Source organism: Rhea pennata, chromosome 6, assembly GCF_028389875.1.
Source record: "Rhea pennata isolate bPtePen1 chromosome 6, bPtePen1.pri, whole genome shotgun sequence".
NCBI lineage: Eukaryota > Metazoa > Chordata > Aves > Rheiformes > Rheidae > Rhea > Rhea pennata.
In genome coordinates this window covers 20553314-20570492 of record NC_084668.1, presented here as the reverse complement: position 1 = coordinate 20570492, position 17179 = coordinate 20553314, and the positions used below count along the sequence as shown (strand labels likewise).

Genomic DNA, 17179 nt, shown 5'->3' with positions numbered 1-17179 from the left:
GAAATTATTAATTTGGATTAGAGATTCTATTTACAAAATGCAACTGAGGAGAATTTAAACATTCAGGTTGTTCCAACCACTGACCAAGCTATCTTTCATTTACTCTCACATTAGTTTGTTTCTTAGGACTTTTCTGAATGAATTTCATTTTAGTTCATGGATTTCCTGTGCAAAAATAATGCATATTGTCCCAAAACATAACAAGGATTGTTATAGTGGAAAATAAATGTTGTTAATAAATACATCCTGTTTGGTTCTCACATAGGCAGTGCCCAGAAGGATATATATGTGTGAAAGCTGGTAGAAACCCCAACTATGGCTACACAAGTTTTGACACCTTCAGTTGGGCTTTCCTGTCACTCTTTCGGCTAATGACTCAGGACTTCTGGGAGAACCTTTACCAGCTGGTAAGAAAGTTTTGTGAAGTAAAACGTAAACTGTAGGTGACATACAGAATTATGTAAATAGGCTTATTTGTACATGAGCAGAAATATTAAGCAAACACCAAAGCATTATGTTGTTACACTAACACAGGTAAGTGGTTGATTAATATACTTATACACATATGTTTTTTACTGCCTAGACACTGCGTGCTGCTGGAAAAACATACATGATATTTTTTGTTCTGGTGATTTTTCTGGGCTCTTTCTATCTGATCAATTTGATCCTGGCTGTGGTTGCCATGGCCTATGAAGAACAGAATCAAGCAACAATGGAAGAAGCAGAGCAGAAAGAGGCAGAATTTCAACAAATGCTGGAACAACTGAAAAAGCAACAAGAAGAAGCACAGGTAATGATGGAAATTGTACTTTCTGAACAGCCTTACTCTTATAGCAAGGATAATAAAGTTTTAGGAAACAGCACATGTATAAATCACGCAATGAAGTACAAAAAAAATCCGTCTCCTCTACCATGCAAATGTTAGAAGTGGAACTATTAATAGATGAAATGGATGAAAATCAGTGCATAAGTACCTTTAACTCAGTGACAAGGAAAAGAAGTTAATGGTACAAAAAAACATGTTACTAGTTCACCCAAAGGCTGTAAAAATAAAATATTTGTGATAATGGTGTCCTAGAAACCTGACTATAAGCAGTCATAGTTCATACTGGTTTTTGGTTACAGTCTAGTGCTGTTACTTCTGGTTTATGCTCTGAGTGAGAATTTCCAGACTTGCTGTGTTTAATAGTTCCTCTCCAATATTCAGAAAACAGAGTGCAATATTGTACAACGCTCTTTTAGGGTTCTGTCCAATAAGATATTTAAGTAGCACACTGAGGTCAATCAGACCTTTATATATCCTTAAAATAGAATAATGATATTTATAACAAAGGTACTACTTCAGAATTCTTTTAAAGCAGTCCTTGTTTTCTTTGAAAAGAGAAGAAAATTCTTTTACAGTTATCTGAGCAGAAGAATTGTCAGTAGATACTTCTATATGAGCTTTTCTTATCTGAAGCTAGTATAGTAAGACAAGATGTTGCATGTTGTAATTCAGCTCTGTGATCAGACTTCCTTCTAATTTCTGGACTCATTTTCTATTGATTTTCATGTGGTGTATAGTCATTTTTAACAGGATATTTATAAAACACTAGGAAAATAGAATCTTTTACAAAATTATATTTTTGGCAGTTTTTACAGCTATTTTCACCAAATAAGAATGTTTCCATAAAGAAAGTGGCAATAGAAAAGGAAACTCTCCATCTGATTCTTGAGAAGAAAGCTTTCTGTGTGACCTGTGAAATCTAACTAGCATATCTCTATTTTAGTTATTAAACCTTATCACTCCCAAATCACTGAGGAAAAGCAGAATCCTGCTAAATGCAAATAATAAAAAAGTTAAATATCAACAAAGAATACATATTTTAAACAATCTGATATTTTCATCCCTGAGAGTCACTAAACCACTGCTAATTAAACCAAAAGACATTGGGAGGCTACTCTAAACAGCAGAAACTGTGCTTGTGTGATTGTATATAGGGACAGAGAAGACGCTGATTCGGAATGAGGAACAAAAGAACAGAAATAAACAGAAACTGTGAGGAAGGTTGTATAAAGGGCATGACAAGTCATCTTTTTTTAAATGAATGATAATTCAACTGATTATGAGAAAATCAATGTTCAAATCAGGATCTCGCATGTGTGTGAGAGACACCATTAGTAGAATGAGTGAATTACAAAGTGGATCACCAAATTGTGGAATTGTTTTCTGAGACAGAAAAGAATGAGGCACTCATCTTTTCACTCCCTTGATAGTGAACCTATCATCCATAAACCTAAGTCACAGGATTCTTTGGGGTGCTCTACTTGTTTGACTTCTGCGGTTAGCCTCAGGAAGTAGATGGATGGTGATTCAGCATCTGGTCCCTTGGATTGTCTTAGAAATTTGATAGCATTTTAAAGCTGCTATTCTGATTCCTGTATGACAGAATTTTGACTATTACAGTTTTACTGATAAACATTTCATAATCACTTTAATATTTAATAGTTCATTTATTAGAAAATGCAGGTCTGTAGCAGGTCAATCTTTATAGCATGGGTTGTATGTGGTGGCATACAAAGCTACAGTTCATACTGTGAGTTACCAAACTATCCTTTCCTGCTATAAGTATGTCTCTATAGCATCATCATTCCTGGAATACTTGGCATCAAGTATTATGTATTTTGCTGGAAAATTACTTTGCAACCTTGTTACATAACTCCAGTCTCTTGCCTTTTCTCATATCACTCTTTTTTGTGAGCTCACAGAAGTCTACCAGTTTCCCAAACATAGTTTCTACTGCAGTATTTCATAGACAGTTCCCAGACAGTTGTTTCTAGGGAGAGTACTGGATATCCTCTCAAATCCCCCCCCCCCCTTTTTTTTTTGATGACTAAATGAATCTGTTTTCCTAATGAACTAAATCAGGCAGCCTAACTACTGCAGTCGAAGGTACTGGTCCTCAGCTTTGGAACTGTTCCCTGTTCCAGTAAGTCTTCTCATACCTCTCTATTGCAGAATAAACCTGAACTTTTTGTACCCTCTAGCAGCAGCAGGAGGCAATAAATTTACCTTCCTGTATCCATAGCAAAGATCCAGACTGCTGTTACAGTTGGAATTTGGGAAGAAGGAAGGGCTCAAAGACATGCCTAGATGTAGTGCCTGTTGCCAGTGAAGGTAGAAGGAAAGTGAGGAAAGTGTCCTCACTGCAAAGAGAGTGGAGAAAGGCTGAATTAAACTACCTGCAGGCTGCTAGTTGGATTACAATACATTAACTCACAGAGTGGACGTTAGGGATTAGTTCTTTCTATGAAAAGTCAGAAGGTATCAACAGAATTCTGTTGGAGTATAACACTGGGCTTTCTCAAGAGAAAATGGAGAATCAAGTTTGAACCATATGGAAAAGCCTCACGCTTATGATTTCCTGTCTACCTTAATATTGGATCAGTGTTTGGTGCAGTAAGGCTTTAAGGAATGGCATTGATATTGTACTTCTAAAGTTGATGTTTCAAATAGCTTATGCTACTAAACAATAGGGAACAACATATCTCAGAAGCTTATCCTGAGTTTGTTTGTATGTATTTACCCACAGAAATGTTCCTAAGGGGCAGTACTACCACAGTGATAATAAAAACAATCAGTAGAAGCCTATAAAATTGTTCATATTTGGCATACTAAGAATACCGTGTTTTGTAACATGACAGGCAACAGCAGCAGTAGCAGCAGCATCAGTTGCATCAAGAGATTTCAGTGGTGTAGGGGGATTAGGAGAACTCTTAGAAAGTTCTTCAGAAGCATCAAAACTGAGCTCGAAGAGTGCCAAAGAAAGGAGAAACAGAAGGAAGAAAAGAAGACAGAAAGAACTGTCTGAAGCAGAGGACAAAGGAGATAATGATAAATTTCCCAAGTCTGAATCAGAAGATAGTATCAGAAGGAAAAGTTTTCGCTTCTCCACGGAAGGCAGTCGTCTGACATATGAAAAAAGGTTCACATCTCCCAACCAGGTACAGTACTCTCTCTTCTTAAATCATGTACCTCTACTTTAATCTGGTTATGAGTGACATTACAGCAGCTTTACATACAGGAAGCTATGTAAAAGGTGAGGGAAGAAGAAAAAGTGGTAAAAGCATTTCTGCTTGAACTTATTTGTAATTACTACACTCATTGTTTCAAATACTAGCCATATGCCTCTGACAAGTTACCAGATCTATCTGGACCCGCTTGATTAGCAAAGGAATAGAAAAAACATATATGGGATAATTATAAACTTAAGTCTGAAATCTCTGAAAATGTATTTCTGAAGATGTATCTGGTAGACTGGAGAAAAAATGAGAAGCATTTCATTAGTAGAATAGATTCATGTAAGTATATTTGCATCAGTCAATTACAGGTTTTCTGTTCTGGATCTATTTCAAAACTATATAAATATGACTTTTTTAGCAGATCACGTTATCAGAATGCCCTGAATAGGAAATTCCATGCTACCATTAGTTTATGTTGCTTTCCTTAATTCACTTATTTAAATGGTAGATAAAGAGAAAAGTAGCTCTCATACACCACAATAGAGACAAAATATAAAGGAAACATTTAGTTTTGTATTTATAAGAATTTAGACACACTTTTTCATTAGAAATTCATTATACAAGACTGAGACTGTATCATTACAATGACAGAAAAAATTAGGTTGTGAAGGACCTCTGGAATCATGTAGTCCAACCACCTCCTCAAAGCAAGTCTAACTTCAATGCTCTCTTCCCCTAAATCAAAGGATCTCTTCTGTTGCTTAAAGACACCTTTGTGTAACTCACATTCTACAGATCATTAAAGTATTCATAGCAAAATCACTCCAAATGTATCACTTCAAAATGATCATGTCTGGTCTCAGCCAATAGACAATAATGAGCTACCTATGTATATTCTATATAAAGTTTGTATCAAGTCTGTTTACAGTCTGATATAAAATATGAGTTGCATCAGAAGAAATACTTCACACTGAAGTATATACATTGAAGGAAGGACAAGTTAGTTTAAGACAAAGTATTAGTAATTAGTCAGTCAAGTAAATGTAAGGGATGATGTCTGATCTGAAAAAGACAAATTTGCATTTCTGAGGAAGTGAAGTAATGCTTATTATAATGAAGAATAGCCAGCTTATTCTCTGGATAAGAAATAAAGAGTTAACAAACAATGATTAAATCTATCTGCATTCCTTTGAGTAAAGCAATAAAAGAATAAATAATAATAAGAAGAATAATAATAAGAATAAATAAAAGAATACCTTTAATAAAAGGTATCATTAGGGGCCAAAGCTTCTCAAAAATTCTTCCACTATTTGCAATGGCTGAGTCAGCCTGATAAAAAGGTGTTGCAGCTAAGGATCTCATTTTAGACTGTGCAGTTATCCTTGATATAAGCATCCTTACTGCATAGATTAGGACGGTGAGTGGCTTGTCCACACTAAAGAAGAGAGTCATTGACAAACTCTGAGCACACAGGAATGATCACTAGTCCTGTGCTTAAGTACTAAATATGCTTCTCCATTGTTAGTCTTATTTTTCAGATGCTATTACATGTGGTGAAGAGACTGATTAAAGAAGATAGTATGTTTAAATTAAACATGTTTATTCATATACAAATTGATGTAGAACTAAAGGATCAGCAGAAAGAATATTTAGTACAAAAACAGATATACTAAGGCAAGGAAATTTGAAACAAAGCCTAAATGGATAACATAAACTTGCTTTAGATTCATTAACACACAGTCAAACATTGTTGCGTATTTTTGCTCATATTCTGAAACTTTCAGAAAGCTTTTATCCTGACTATTTTCACTAAGAACTATGAGGTTAAGAAATTTAACAAGCTTTAGAAAGTAAGTCATTTCGAATGACTTTTGATAACATTAGTATTAAATACAAATTCATCTTGAAGGATGAATAAGTAAAACTCATTAAAATCAAGTGAAAACAAATATTGTATACATCTTATACATCTATACAAAAATACTTCGGGAAAAGGTTATCTGTGTTTGCCTGAAACACAACTGAGCTGCCAGCAGAACGCGAAGAGTAGAAGGAAGCTGCCCAGTAGAATCAGTAAAGGAAGGACTGGTTTAGTTTGTTAGTCACACAGGGTAGGAGGGCATGTAAGAGTAGGATAGCGTAGTAAGGGGAGACAATCTGCCCGGTAGCAGTATTCTCTGCTATACAATATTCCAAGTGAAAATGAATGATGCAGCCTGCTGAAAAGCCAAGCTTTCCTTTCTGTTCTTACTCGCCAGGAGCATGAAGGCATATGTATTTCCATGTGTTAGAATTGCAGCCATTCTGGCTTATATCTTTTGTCTAAACCCAGCAGGGACTTTAAAAGTAGACATTACTCCTCCTAAATCCCTAATGGGCCTGATCCATTTCGCTGTGCTCAGAGCATGGTAATACATACTGGAAGAACTGGACAACACACAAAACATAGCAGCGAAGATACAAAGACTTGTACAATGGAAACATTCACTAGAAAATGGATAGACCGCTGAAACCCAGTAAGCATGTGATTTTTTTGAAGGACTGTACGTTGGTCAAGCACATTTACAAAGAAATAGCAAAACACACATTAATTAGGTTACTGTTTTGTCAGAGATCAACGGATACTAGAGGTTCTTCAAGAAAAAGTTATTTTTGAGCATAAGCAGAACATCACTTTTTCCCAGCCTAGTTTATGTAAATATATTATCAGAACCATTTGGCTGATATCTTCAAGTTACTCATCCTGAGGCTCACAGCCTGCATAGAAAATTTCAGCCCAAATTATTAAATTTTGGTATAGCTGTAAGAACAGAGGACTACATCTCATAATGGGAAACACTTGCTAGCCTTTAAAATAGGCAATACTATCCATTCAGCACACATTTGTGTTTGCATATATCAGGGTACAGACATGTATGTATAGATGGTATGGATATATATATATTGATTTATATACAGATGGCTTGATTCTCAAAGTATTTACATAGACTTTTACATATTTTAATGAAGCTTTCACTTTCACTTTGTTTTGCCATAAAAACACTGTTATTTCACATAAGTGCTTTCCACCTGCAAAACTAGTGAACAAGCATCTCACACCAGGTTCTTAAGGTACCAAGAAACAAAGATTTGTAAAAAGGCAGGGTTGGGAGAAAGCTTAATGCAATGTTTCTTTTTTCCATAATTAGTATGCATTTTATTTATTCATTAATGCTGTTAATAAAATATGTAGCAGGGGAGAAGAAGATTCCATTAAGCATCTTCTACTGTAATTAACAGATGAATTACTAACAACCACTGATTTATTTTTCTCATTTGTAAGAGGATATCTTTAGGTAACTCTGTCTCTGGTGAATGCTTGCTTTGAGCTGCCTGATGGCCAAGCAGCACCTTCTGGTGTGTGTGCAGCTTGCTCTTGTTCCAAGTGCTGTGCTCAAGAGTACTGCTAGTCATGTTCACACTGCACCTCCAGAGCTTCCCCAAGCTGTTGTCTCTGTCTTCTAGCTTTAGAGTATTACTTATGTTGTTCCCGCACCATTAAGCCTGTTGTGAAGAGGACAGATCAGTTCTTTGTATGAATTCAGTTAGACTGAACTTAATACCAACCCTAACAACACTTCCATCTCTAGCAAACAGAAAGAGAAAGAGTGAGCAGTGAGCCTTGTGAGCTGGTATCCCTGGATCTCCAAGAGATGAAGAAAGGAAGAAAACCAGAAAGAATTTTAGGTCTGTCCTCTAGAGAACGAAGGAATAAGAGAAGAATATCTGCAAAACCATGATAGTGATGCTGAGAACTCTTCTTTCCAGCATACTCTATGGGTCCATACCAATTCAGCCTGTGTTCTTTGCTCTAAACTGCCCAACTGGACTTAAGTCTCCTTCATTCCTTTTCCTTAGTCTTACTACATAACATGAGATTTTTTCCCCTTTAGTCTTTAGTACAGGCTAGCTCTAATAAGCAGACTGATGCTGCTTAGAAAAAAAGTAACTATCCTTCCACTTCAGCATAGTAACTATTCTTACAAAAAACCCAAGACTTTCCATTATCTTACAACTTCAACACTAACGCTATTTTGTTCTGTTTTGCTTTGTTTTTAATCTCTTGCAGTCTTTGCTAAGCATTCGTGGTTCCCTGTTTTCCCCAAGGCGCAACAGCAAAACAAGCATTTTCAGTTTCAGAGGACGTGCAAAGGATATAGGATCAGAAAATGACTTTGCTGATGATGAGCACAGCACTCTGGAAGATAATGAGAGCAGAAGAGATTCTCTCTTTGTTCCAAATCGGCATGGAGAACGGCGCAACAGTAACATCAGTCAAGCTAGTATGTCATCCAGAATGGTACCAGCCCTCCCAGCAAATGGGAAGATGCACAGCACCGTAGATTGCAATGGAGTGGTTTCTTTAGTTGGAGGACCTTCAACTCTAACTTCACCTACTGGACAGCTTCTACCAGAGGTAATTATAAGCAAACTAGTAATTATTGAAATTTGTTTCATAAACTTTTCATAGTGCTCACATCTGTATACTTTATGATTTCTTACAGCTGTAAGAAATAATTTCAATAACTTGCAATAATTTTTAACAACAGAACACAAGGAAAAAGAAGTCCTCAACTTCCTATGGCTGAGCCTCACTGAAGTTTTATATTCTCCTACCTATATTGCCTTCAGCAAGATACATAGATTTACCTCAACAAAGACAGACATTTGATAAATAGATAAGGAAGAAACTTAGAAGAAACATACAGAGAAAAACAACTGCAAAACGAAGTAGAACCCAATTACTACTCCCATGATAGTTAATGGAAATAGCCCTTACTGAATTAAATTGAAGACATTTTTTCCCATGATTTTCATGAGAAAAGCTTGCACAGTTTCTATGTTGCTTTGCAAATATATTACATTTCAGTGAAAGTTGCAGACTTCTGTAAGCCAAGATGTTCTTTCAAAGCATTACAAAAGCAAGCTTTTACATACCTGATAATATTTAATATTGATTCAATATGGTACTTTGCTGGCTATAATAGCACTGTATTTAACCTGAAAAGATTAAAAAAGTATTATAAAAAAGTATTGAGAATTCACTATCATGTATTTCTTTTTATTTTTGTGTTTCTCTATCCTGATACAGATCTTCAGATCAGACATTCAGATTACCTTGAGTTCAAGTATATATAGTTGTATTTCAAAAATATGTTCATCCAAAAAAAATTCAGGCATTTAAGTCAAGACTCTCTCTAAAGAAATAGTACTAGTGGCTGTTTGTAAGGGGCTTTTCATCTTCACCCTAAGTTAATCTTGAAATCCCTTAAGAGTTCTGCAAGTATCATTATTCTTTTCTGGGTGAAGAAAGAATAATTAAAAAAGAACAAGTGTTTTTCACGAATGGCAGAATCAGTGATGGAGCAGGAACCAAAATTTAGGAATAATCTAATCCCCCTCCTGGGTTCAGATCATACTCCAGGACATACTCCAGAGCAAAAGCAAAGCAACTCTAAGGATACCTACATGCTACGGAATAGTAGCATGTAAAGGCACATTTAAAACAGAGCTGGGTATTTTTGCTTTGAAGAGGTAACTAGAAGCTGTACAAAACAGGGAGGAAAATGTAAAATGACTTACATGTTCATTGCAAGAATATATCACAAATTCTGCATGAGAATTGTGTTAGGTGAGAACTAGGTAGATGACATTAAACAGGATGTGTCTTTTTTCTCATTCGTGTTATAGTTTTATAAAAAGTTAAAAAAATTCCAAACACATTCATCAGGTGAGGAATGCTGTATACAGTACAATTAATTCCTAGAGTTATATTCATATTTCTTGTATTAGAGTTACTTTCTTAAATAACAGTTCTTTCTGTACTAGCACTTTAATTATATAACATGGCTAGCTGCTGGAAATTAAGGTAACAGGTTTCAACTTTGATAATTTTTTCTTGAAAGAATAATAATAATCATTTGTAAAAAGATACCTCGCAAAATTTTGTTCACTCTTAAACACTTAATACCATCTTTGGCCCCACATTGCTCTGGTAACGTGTTTCACAGCTGTCTGCCTGTAGCACTGTATAAAATTTCCACTGAGATCCTCAAAAAAGATCAAACAAACTCCTATGGGAACAGAAACCTGCAGTGTGTAAGCAAAGTCAAATATGCTATACCAACCCGAATTTGACTGTCACAACACACTTACATAATAAACGTTATTAATCAGTTGTTTAAAATGATGGTTCAGTTCCTCAGTATTTCATTTACAGGGCACCACTACAGAAACAGAAGTAAGAAAAAGAAGACTGAGTTCTTATCAAATTTCCATGGAAATGCTAGAAGATTCTGCTGCAAGACAAAGAGCAATGAGTATAGCCAGTATACTTACAAATACAATGGAAGGTAAGTGATGCATTTCATCTGACAGGCAGTTCATTAAATTTCTGCTAACTACACATAAAGGGCAATTATTTACACAATTTCCTTTGTAAATGTAAAACTGGACACGTAAAATGGCTGAAGAACTACAAAGGGCTTTTGAACTTTTCTAAAAACCTTTTGCATATGCTAAATGCTTAAAAACTTTCAATGACACTTTCAATGCTTAAACACTTTCAGTGACACTTTTCAAAATACTACTCTCCTGAGTGGACTAAGGGAGTAAGAGAATCAAAATAACCATAGCTGAGGAAGGCCCAGGGCCCAAAACACAGAAGACAGGTGTTTTCTTCCTAAAACAGATCAATACGAAATACAAAATAAGGTACAGCAGAGCTGTTAGGGCGCTGGTAGTGATGTCCTAAAACTGTCCTTTCCCTTACACTTAAAGTCTAGGGAGAGACAACAGGGAATTGGAACGAAAAAATTTTGAAAGGAACAGCCAGCGGTAATCCTCCAATGCTGACCTTCTTAGACATTACTGAACAAGCATAGCAAGCATTAAAAATACTATACTTACTGAAAATGGAAAACATACATTGTCAGAATTGTTTTGCTGATTCAGTGTGAACTGAGTACACTCACACTTCATAAACACACCTTTTATATTTATATGCTTAAAAAATCCACTGAATGTAATGAGTGAACTACATTTTCAGAAATGTGATTATTCCAGCCAATCAATACATTCTTTCAAAAGAACTGTCATCATCATGATTTTTAAAGATTTAAGATTTAAGAAAACTTTCACTGCTTACTGATACCCTTTTCTGCCAGGAGGACTGTGCCTTGATAAAATGAGAAGGCTTGTATGTCCTGATGCCTTTGAGAGCTGTGGCAATTGACCTGTAACTTCCTGTAATTCTATCTGTGTGGGACAATATTAAGAGACAAAAATCAACCCACTGGTCCTCAAGGTGCAGGGTTGAGCATTACCCCAATAATCTTTATCATAATAATCTTTAGTAGCAAGAACTGTAAAACCACGTTTGCTATTTTAGCAAAAACACCCATGAGTGTTATGATGATGGAGACCTCCCCGTGCCTTAGGGATGTCTGAAAACTGTAAAACTATTTCAGATTTGGGTTGATGCCACTACATAGGAAATTCCTTGGAAGAGGGTCAATTTCGTATGTATTTTGCAGTCTGCATACTCTTCACTTAAAGAAATACCTGTCGTCTTCCTGGACTGTTCTCAAACACCACATCAAGTAGATAGGATCATACATTTTATGAAGCTTATACATATTCAAATACACATACTGATGGTGGAGTCATGCTAACTTTCACTATCCAAAATTAAGGTATCTGTTACAGCTAACCTAAATTAATCGTCTAGACTCTTCCTATTGTCCATAGAAAGAAAGACTTTTTTCCTCTCTTAAGACAGCTTTTTGAGAGTGAGAAGAATCACTCTTTAGAGACACCTGTCACTCTCCATCGGTCACAGAGGAGCTTAGACAGACAAGGTGCTTAATGTTTAGCTAGCTAAACTTAGTGAGGCAAATCACACTTTAATGTGCACTGTATATTTGATTTATTATTTGCATGTATTTTAAACAAACACTTCCAGAGGTAATAATTAGAATATTGATTATTGTTTTTTTTTTTTTTTCTATTTTTTACAGAACTTGAAGAATCCAGACAGAAATGTCCACCATGCTGGTACAGATTCGCCAACACTTTTTTGATCTGGGACTGCTGGAGTCCATGGCTGAAAGTGAAACACGTTGTCAATTTAGTTGTGATGGATCCCTTTGTCGACCTGGCTATTACTATTTGCATCGTTCTGAACACCCTGTTTATGGCCATGGAACATTACCCAATGACGGAACAGTTTAGTAGTGTGCTTTCCGTGGGGAACCTGGTAAGCTGTTTGTCAGGTCATACTTGGTTTAAGAGTAACCTTTTCTAAAAAAAATGGGTAAATATATTGCATTTGTTTTAAATTCATTCTAGATTTTTTTCACTCTGTTTAGAAACTGCATATATGGTTTTTGTAGATAAAGTGATTTTTACTGGAGCCAGTACTGGTCTTTAGCTTTCATGAATCTAGTTCATAACTGCTATAATGAAATAACTGAATACTTTTGGAAGTGCATTCATCACTTGATTGTCACATTTCTTGAGGCTTATATTAGGTTTTGTCTTTAAAATGTTACAGTAGGTTACCTACTTTTTACTATGGTGCTGATATTCTACCATAGAAAATATTTTTCTTATGTAAGGAACTGATGAAATAATTAACTGCCAGAATTTCTCTGAATTTTTTCAGTTACATTATATGAAAGTACATTTTTAAGAAAAGCATATTTCTTGCAAGTCTCTACCACTTCAGATAACTGAAAAATACTTAAACTAAAGATTATTTTTTATTCTGTAATACAAACCACTTAGTATTTATCAGTTTTATCAATGATGCCATCCCGAATGTTAACCTGATCCAGGGATATATCTATTTCTTCTTCTAAGCAGATACTGAGCAAATCCATGTGTGGAATAACCACAAAAATATTACTGTCTGATCCACTTCACTTGGTTCTGATGCTCAGGAAACAGAGGACTCAACCTTACAAGTGTTTGTTTTAGAAGAGGACTCATACACTTTTTATTTTTTGCCGACTCAGATTACTACAGATAGTTTACACGACAGGAATGGACTGATTCACCAGTATACAATCCTGAGAACAAAAACCAACCAAGTGCTCTGAACTAATCGCTTAGAAAGATTAGTGTTGAAAAGTAAGCTACGATTTAAATGAAGCAGTAATATAGATTTCTCAGTCTCTCAGTCAGATTATGTTTTGAAGAGTCAAATCATTTTCCTTAGCTTCTACGTAGTGGTAATAAATACATCCTTCTGTAACTCTTTTAAAAACAGAACTAAAATAAAAGTAGTACTCTTGTGTTCATACCGCTCTTGTTCCTTTCTTCTGGACAAGTACATAATCACTGGCATATTTTTACATGCATCACAGATTCTAGAATATTGTATTCTAATATGTCAGTCTGTCATACTGGTATTAGAATGGTCTTTCTAACTGTTTACACTTCAAAGATCTTCTGCCCTTCCCCACCTCATGTTTTTCTTTATTATTCTAAGTAAGCAACAAGCATAGTTTAAACTGTTCTTTGTCAACAGTCCAGTATCCTTAATTAGGGCACTATACATGCAGAGAATACTCTTCCTGCTGGTTTCAATTAAATTAGCTGCTCCTCACTGAATTAATCTATTAACCTTAATTTGGTAGTTCGCATCCAAAATATGTTAATTTACTCTTTGCTTGTGACATCGTGGTCTGTTTGAGGACAAATTAAATATGACAAATATTACTGTGCTTTTGTGCAGCATTTTAACAAGAGGAATAAATAGTTCTAAAACGCAATGATTCATTTCAAAAATACTAGAATTTATTCAGAATTCAAAACTTCTCAGTAATTATAATAGAACTTGAATTTACTTCTGCTATAATATACTATCTTTGCATAGTTTGTGGACAGCACAGGTTATTTTGGAATGGCAGTATTCTGAAATGAAACGTTTCTCTTTTTTTTCAATTATTCTGTCCAATATTATGACAGTTTTGTCAAGACAAATATTCATTGTTGAAGTGTCTTTACTACACAGCAATGCCTACCACATCCTTCTTATTATGTGCTAGCACCTCTCATATCTCAATTTAATGGTGTAATATTTCTCACTAGATTTCTAATTTCTCAAAAGTATACATTTTTTAAAAGGTTGGTATTTGCACTTTGACATTGGTCAATGTTTTCACATTATATCTCCTTACTAACATGTTTAAATTAAAAGCTTATCAGAAGTCTAGTTAGATAGTGTGGTGAAGGGTTAGCTCTGCTTCCATAAAACTAGCTATAGGAGGACTGAGAACAAGTTGGCTAATGAATCATCACAAGGCAATGGCAGAATACACCAGTTTTCGTTAGCAGATACTTGGATTGTCTAAGATAGCCTTTGAGTGTTGTGCAGAACATTTGTATGTTTTCAGTGGTTTTGCATTATGCTCCAAACAGCTCTTAACTGTGCTACACAAACTGCTGATCACTACTCACTGCAGGTGTGATGTTGAGTGAAGTCCTGGACAATGAAGGGGCGTTGATCATTTCACATTTGACACTTCTAAATATTTCAAAGAACATTATCACCATCAAACAGAGATAGCTATCATGAAGAACTGTAGCTGTGCTGAACCTAAGGATTGAATCCTCTCTATATTTTCACTAAAAGCCCAATGCAAGAAGCTTCCCCAGCCTGTTCCACCCACACACTTCAATTCTGACCTGAAGAGAGAACCTCACTTAAGAGAGTCTGTACTAACACTTCAGCTTAGACTGTGAGCAAGGATGCAAATTACTGTCAAGTCTCGTATCGCTTTAGTGAGATTATCCTCTAGGAACTGGACTAAAACACCAGATCAGATCACATCAGCTGCTGGATGGGTAGTAGATGATAAGACATTTAGTCACATATGAGCTGGAGCTGAGCTGCTGACTGGTGATGGCTTAGCAGAGGTTTATCAAACCTCTGCCCTCCTATGTCTGTATTGGTTTAGTAACTTGCTTTTAATTACTAGGTTTCTGTGTATAGAAATACTTAGAGGCTATTTAGAGAAAACAATTAGATGTTTTATACAGTAACAGGTGTAACAGGTAATAGAACTTAAACTGGATTATAAAAATTTGCTTAAATATGTTTCTCCAAACAATTCAACTAACTAAATACATTTTGCTTTAGGTATTCACTGGTATATTCACAGCAGAAATGGTACTAAAGATAATTGCCATGGACCCTTACTATTATTTCCAAGAAGGCTGGAATATTTTTGATGGTATTATCGTTAGCCTTAGTTTAATGGAGCTTGGTCTTGCAAATGTTGAAGGATTATCAGTTCTTCGGTCATTTAGATTGGTAAATATCTTGATAATTAAATATCTGCATGCAATTATATCATTGTGAAAATTGTGCTGACATATGTAGTAACTGGTAGTGCTGTAGAGATGTATTATATACGTATATGGCTAACGCTATTTTTCATATATACCCAATTTGAAAGTCACAACTACAGATGGTAATGGAGATCCTTTGATATCCTTTGATACCAAATTATCCTACTGAAGCCTTATCCTACTGGTATCATTTGCCAGCATAAGACTAATTGTATCTTTTGAGAATTTTACTAATTTTAGCTATACAGATTTCAGTAAAACACATCAAAGCTGCATACCCATAGAATGTATATATATTGCCAATAGCATATAAAATCATAAAATTTTTAAAGGTTTTATCTTATGAACATTACTTGTGTTCCATGTAATATTCCTATGTATAATCTCAATTCAGAACATATATTTTAATGGGCACTGAGAATAAACACTTAGTAATTCCATTAGATGTAACAGAATCGTAACATCCTGACTTTAGAATGAGATAACTTAAATAAAAATATCACTGAACTAATAGAAATGTCTTTTTCTGATAGCAATTAGTATTTGAAATATACTGATTTATAGGTATGTAGAGTCATGATTTAAAAGTCCATAATGCTAAAACAGACCATAATGTTTTTCACATTACCTGAAATCTTATGATATTTCTTAATATACAGAACAGGAAGTAGTTACTTAGTTTAGATTGCACCAGTTGCCATGATACCCAAGTTTACATACCATAACTTGGTTACTGAGTATTACTTTTAAGTCAGTGTTTATGTTTTGAAAGGGCACCACAATATCAACCTCAAATTATTACTTTAAAAATCATTTTCTGAGTAAGCCTGTAAGACCTAATGTGGTGCTGACGAAAACGTAGAGCCAAGCCAGTAAAGAGGGAGTAGTAAAGGTGATGAAAAGAGTACGAACTTCTATATGTCTTTAAGAGTTGTGCGATCATCTGCAAGTGGATGTTTTAAATTATCGAAAGAAATGCAGGAAATTGCCAAACTCAAACAAAACATTTATTCCTTTTGTATGTGCATTAGTAAGATGAAATACTGATCTCTGCAGTTTAGGCAAATAGCAAGCTCCTTGCTCGCTGCTGTCCATTACAAATACACTTTCCCTAGTGAAGAGCAAACTAATCTACAGAAACTCATGCGCTTTGCTAAACTCAGTGGACCTAGCTTCTTTTTTATCAGACTTGATTGTCTAAAGCATACATCTACTCACATTACTAGAATAAACTGCAACTCATAAGAGATTCTGTAGGTCTTCATAGGAGACTCATTTGTTTCTAGCATGCTTTTATAAACAATAAAATACTTAGTGTTGATATTTAGATGTTCGTAATTGGCTTCTGATAAGTAAAATGAGCAATGTAGTTCATATTGTTTTCAGTACAGTACACTGAAGACATCACTAAAGAGAAGCTCTCCAAAAAGGTCTCTGGAAAACTCTCAGGAAGAATAACTACTAGAAGTGTGAACAGCCTTAGGTGTTTGGCTTAAAATACGTATATCAGGAACAGCAAGAGAAAAAAAGCCACTTTGCCGTATGGTATCTCAGATAAGTGGACCCAAGTTCATTTACACAGTTTGATGAATCCTTAGAGAGAGGCTGTCAGAGCAGAATGCTGAGTAGCAGTATACGGATTTTCAAAGTGATCTGGATATCATAGGAGATGGACCAATACACTCTACAGCAATTTGTTTCTAGATCTTTTCAGAAGACCAAAATGGTACAACACAGAAAAGTAACAGAAGGCATAGTTTATGCATTTATTTCTCAAGTG

At 35.2% G+C, this 17179-nt stretch overlaps 1 protein-coding gene across 17 annotated transcripts in view; it reads left to right on the top strand.

Annotated features, from left to right (window-relative positions):
- Nucleotides 1–17179, top strand: part of LOC134141995 (sodium channel protein type 2 subunit alpha-like) — a 58538-nt gene that overhangs the window by 8754 nt on the left and 32605 nt on the right. For 7 of the 17 annotated variants that reach the window (XM_062578672.1, XM_062578661.1, XM_062578664.1 and 4 more), the window contains exons 8-14: nucleotides 266–407; nucleotides 584–790; nucleotides 3685–3984; nucleotides 8111–8458; nucleotides 10262–10394; nucleotides 12060–12298; nucleotides 15188–15361. In XM_062578672.1, coding sequence (XP_062434656.1) covers nucleotides 266–407; nucleotides 584–790; nucleotides 3685–3984; nucleotides 8111–8458; nucleotides 10262–10394; nucleotides 12060–12298; nucleotides 15188–15361 — 1543 coding nt within the window. Of the gene's footprint in view, nucleotides 1–265; nucleotides 408–583; nucleotides 791–3684; nucleotides 3985–8110; nucleotides 8477–10247; nucleotides 10395–12059; nucleotides 12299–15187; nucleotides 15362–17179 lie in introns of all 17 variants that reach the window. The other 10 variants (XM_062578658.1, XM_062578667.1, XM_062578659.1 and 7 more) reach the window with 6 other exon arrangements.